Below are 5,337 nucleotides of genomic sequence, written 5' to 3'. Positions count from 1 at the left end.
CTTCCACTGTCCGAAAATTGAGCGAATCTTGATTCATCTGAGAACAATACGGTCTTCCAAAAGTCCAGAGGCTTGGTCATCATATCACCTGCCCACTTCTTTCGTCTGACTATGTTGGCAGGTCTTAATAAGGGCTTCCGTCTAGCTGCTCTGCAACGATAACCCAATCTGTGGAGAATCCATTGAACAAATTTCGGGCTCATCCCACCAGCTTTGGCCACTTCTGCAGATCCATTTCGATGCTCTTCTTGACAGCCCTTTTTGTCCTCTCCGATGGACCAGGATGACCCGGCCGCTGCTCAGTTGTTTCCTTGCTGTGTTTCCTGAACTGCACGATGATTCTGTTGACTGTCGAAAGTGGGATTCCCAAATTCTGCGAAATTTGCCGCTGACTTATTCCACCATCTGCTTGACCAACTATCCTTCCTCTAACAAAATCTGACAATTCGAGAGAACCTTGAGTTTTAGGCATGTTGTAGCACAAGATAATTAGTGTGCGGACCATTTTCATTGAACACAAATTAGTTAGCATAAATCAGTTAAATGACGAAAAATTAGGTGTCTATTTACTTGTGACCACTTAGTGTAAATAATATTTTACAGACGTTATTACTGGTGTATATGTTTGCTCTCCCAGGCATCACGATATTTCTTCAAAGATGTTTAGAATTTGTATTTTCAGGTGCATGAAAATCAGCTGATAGAGCCCAATTTTGGCATTCTATTTTATGTACAATATATTCAAACGAAATAAGATGTTTCTCATAGTGAAGAATACAGTAAAGCAACTGTATGCATGACTTTCAAATCCGCTTTACTCATTTGTATTGCACATAATGTATTTTGTCTTTAATGGTATTTTTTCTGTTTTTTGGCTTGATGACACCTTTTTCTCTTGTCTACGATAAGTCATTTCATAAAGACTGTTACGGGTATAAGTATGGCAGTATGTTTGTGTTAATCACATTTTATTTATTATTCAAATATCAGAACCTATTCTAATAGTAAAAGGAAAGTAGTAGTCGCATCACCTACGCCTGTGTTTCATACAGTACCCATTAAATAAGTTATGCTGTTTATTCTATTTTTTTTTGAAATAACGCAGTGTTTTCGTTTAGGACAGTAATTTATATGTTTTTTTTATTATTTTGTTATAAAGAACTACTTAAACCATTTAATTCAGTTATAGATAATCATTTGTACAATATTCAGTAGCTGTAAATTTACATTTGCAAATCCATAAAATTGGAGTGAATTAAAGGAAGAACTTGTAACATGAAAATTAAAGTTTATGGATAAAACAAATAATATGTTTTAGAAACTTATTTCTGTTTTAAAAAAACATTAAGTTTCACTTGGTTATCTGGTATAATTAGGAGGATACAATCAAGAAATTTTCATTTAATACATAGCGGTGAATGATTTTTTTAGTTGAATAATTGTTTTGTTTTGTTTTTGAATTTCGCGCAAAGCTACACGAGGGTTATCTGCGCTAGCCGTCCCTAATTTAGCAGTGTAAGACTAGAGGGAAGGCAGCTAGTCATCACCACCCACCGCCAACTCTTGGGCTACTCTTTTACCAACGATTGACAGTCACATTATAACGCCCCCACGGCTGAAAGGGCGAACATGTTTGGTGGGATGGGAATATAGTTGAATAATAGTGTTGCTTACAAGGGTATTTTGAATTATGAAACATAGAAAAATGTAAAAAACATAAAATAGGACTGATAGAAATTTAAATACCGTCATTGATTACTGGCCCAGTACGATCAGGTATCATCTATGTAAAAGTGTATCACTATCAGGCATCACAATATGTATGCTACTTATATAAAAAAGAACGACGAATTGTATTTGTAATATAGTAAACGAAACTATTTACAACTTGATATACTGTTGGTATAACCGTATATATTTTGTAACTTATAATGTTAAGTATAAGTATTGCTTCCTTCCAGTTATATCATATACAATATGATAGACTGAGGTTCGATTTTATACCGTATTGACAAACACTTGTATGACATGAAACGCGAGGATGCACGGAGATTTTAGTTATTGAATAAAGTGACTTATCATTAACTGTGTGTTATCATAACAGTCGTGTCTTCTTCACGCGTTCTCAAAGCTCACAACAAGCCTAGGAAAGATGGAGGGTGCTGCCTGTGACCCAGGATGTTAAACTTTGTGTCTAATAGCTAGTATTATGTTGGGGAACAATGTCCAGTCTCTTTTACAGCTTCTAAATAGCACGTGAAATAAGAGAAAAAATCCCCGCTGTTCTAACTGAAATACTAATCCATTTATCACGACAAATAATGGGGGATGGCACTGACTAGCAGCGATGGACCAATCATAGATCGCCACCGCCTTCCTCCTTACTACTACCACCACGCGGCAAATGTCAACTACTCATGAATCAGCCAATCAGGAAACGGAAAAGCTTAGTCACATGATGTTTACTGCGGCTGAAAAGGTTAAACCATAAACGTCGTAATTTGATCATGACAGATTAGACTTTACAGCTGCCTCCCATCGATTTATATAGTCTGTTAGTCGTACCATGGGAAGTGTGCGTTGAGCTCCTTAGGTCTTGCCGGCAGATTAAACCAACTGACAATGCTGCTAGACTAACATGTGCAGTGTACCAGCTTGTTGCTTTGGATATAGCTTGTTCCCTTGCCCTACTCATGCAGCGCGTGTCAGCGCCGTCAACTTTTTCCATAGACTCACTGATGTCAGCTCCGGTGCCAACGTCTTCGGGACCGGCTAGGCTGCCTTTACCCATGTTCTACAACAGCTATTTGTTCTTATCTCAGGCCGGTTTTTATCATGGACTGGGCTTCTCTCAACAGCCGATGCCCTTACAATCCCCAGAAATGCCTACACAGTCGCCTCAACTGGGGCTCACCGTTAACCCACATATGTATGGATCTTCTTTTGGGTGTGTACCAGGACTACCAGGTACTCCTAACTTCAGGGGCCCTGTTCCTGGTCTGACTGCCGTTGTGCCATCCGCAGCTTGCGGCACACCAACAATATCTCTGCCTACTATGGATTCACCCAAGACTTGGGAATTTGATCCTGCTAGCCCGGCATCATCATCATGCCCGTCAAGTCCTCAAAGAGAATCCCCTTCTCCTGAAAAGGTATACTGTCATGATGATAACTTCAAAGGTAAGTTTGGTTTCCCGGGAGATAATCAATAAATGGTTACTTCTGTACGTTTATACGTGTGTATATCTGAGTATGTATGTCATACGTTTAATCACAGTTAGTAATACTGTGGTTGGGAACCTGTTAAGGGGCACGCATTGGACTGTTACAATAACAAAATAATGGCGTATTATATGGGATTACATTTATATGTCATAATAACAGTCAGGCAACAGCATTAAGTCACAGATCACACGAGTAAAATGTCACATTTTTAAACATTAAAAAAAAAAGAGTTCTACACGAACTAACGCTAACGAATACAAACCAGCAACAACAAAAACACGTAAACTGTGGTTGTCTTAGAGTATAAGGTAATGTATCACAAAATAGCACAACCTCACAGTATATCATACGTTTTATAGGGAATACAGTACGTATGATTCATTAAGTGTTAAGCTTGTGTTCTATGAAGTACATTACTTTGGTAATTAAAGAAAGGGAAATAGAAAGCGTTTCCGTGGTTTAAGAAGGAAAGTGTGTATAACTCATTTGTAGATATTTGTTTGTTAGATATATAATTACTTTGTATTGCATTTATACTTATAATATTAGATACATTTTAGTCGTTATGAAAGGCAAAAAAAGAAAAAATCATACAGACATTCTTGAATACTATGCATAATTACAATATTAATATAACTACGTAGTGTGCATTATAATATGCATAATCTTGGATATGTATCACCAGAAAATTAATTGCAATGGAGTAGTAGAGGTTAAGAAAAACTTTACGTTAATTTTAATTGTGTGACTTTGCCATTACGAGTAAACAAAGCAAAAAATGATGTATATGGTTGACTGGGAGTTTTATGATGAGATTTAGGCTTTTCATTTATTTGAAATAGCAGTTAAAGTTATATCTGGTCAGTATCACGTATGCATCTAAGAAAAAAAATAACATTTCAATTTTGCTAATGGAAGAAATAGTAATTGGATACAAGTTACCATCTTTTCTTAGCTCCCAGTATCAATCTATACAATATATATTATATTACATATAGGCTTATCTTTAAGTCTATATTCTTGTAATTTTGGTAATGGTTGTTAACTATTATTCACAATAACGACCATAACTTTATTATATTTCATAAGCATGGTTTTACTGTACATTATTAGCCACAATACTTGTTCTAAAGTAGCAATATTCACAATAACGACCATAACTTTATTATATTTCATAAGCATGGTTTTACTGCACATTATTAGCTACAATACTTGTTCTAAAGTAGCAATATTCACAATAACGACCATAACTGCATGATATTTCATAAGCATGGTTTTGCTGTACATTATTAGCCACAATACTTGTTCTAAAGTAGCAATATTCACAATAACGACCATAACTGTATGATATTTCATAAGCATGGTTTTGCTGTACATTATTAGCCACAATACTTGTTCTAAAGTAGCAATATTCACAATAACGACCATAACTGTATGATATTTCATAAGCATGGTTTTGCTGTACATTATTAGCCACAATAGTTGTTCTAAAGTAGCAATATTCACAATAACGACAATAACTGTATGATATTTCATAAGCATGGTTTTGCTGTACATTATTAGCCACAATACTTGTTCTAAAGTAGCAACAGCAGACACAAGTTTTTCAAGTATCTTAGACTACTATGGTTTATGAATATTAAGAACGTTTACTGGTTTGCATAAAACTTGGTTCTTGAACGAAGGAATTCTACTCGAGACGGTTTTATAGAACTAAATAATGAAAGAACATTTATGAAAAACATATAACGTTTCTTAGACAAATAGAAAAAAATAATAATTAAGTGCTATGCAATGAAATAAACACACTGTTAGTTTGGCTAAAAATTGGACATGGTAACTAGTTGTTTTACTTATTGATAACTTCTTATCAGATCTAATCAAAAACACCTTAGGTGTGAAAAAAGGTGCTGCCAAAAAAGGATTAAGTGTGCGACTAAAAGGAATGAAACCAAAACTGACGGCCAAACTGGTAGCTACACTTATAGCATTGATAATAATTTTACAGCAAATATTCATTTATTAAAATCAAACTGGTGTATTTACGTGTTTTACACTCACCAAAAAGAAACCTATCATTCTATAGGTATTTTTAAAACTTGTAGCAATCCG

At 35.3% G+C, this 5,337-nt stretch overlaps 1 protein-coding gene across 1 annotated transcript in view; it reads left to right on the top strand.

Annotated features, from left to right (window-relative positions):
- Positions 1–2,584: 2,584 nt before the first annotated feature.
- LOC106478362 (homeobox protein unplugged-like) overlaps positions 2,585–5,337 on the top strand; it is a 42,844-nt gene continuing 40,091 nt past the window's right edge. Inside the window, exon 1 of the mRNA XM_022381962.1 lies at positions 2,585–3,180. Coding sequence (XP_022237670.1) covers positions 2,694–3,180 — 487 coding nt within the window. The 5' untranslated portion in view covers positions 2,585–2,693. The remainder of the gene's footprint in view (positions 3,181–5,337) is intronic.

The sequence above is a fragment of the Limulus polyphemus genome, unplaced genomic scaffold, assembly GCF_000517525.1.
Source record: "Limulus polyphemus unplaced genomic scaffold, Limulus_polyphemus-2.1.2 Scaffold204, whole genome shotgun sequence".
Taxonomy (NCBI): Eukaryota; Metazoa; Arthropoda; class Merostomata; order Xiphosura; family Limulidae; genus Limulus; species Limulus polyphemus.
The sequence above is the reverse complement of the archived record's forward strand: the minus strand, read 5'-3'. Positions and strand labels throughout refer to the sequence as shown.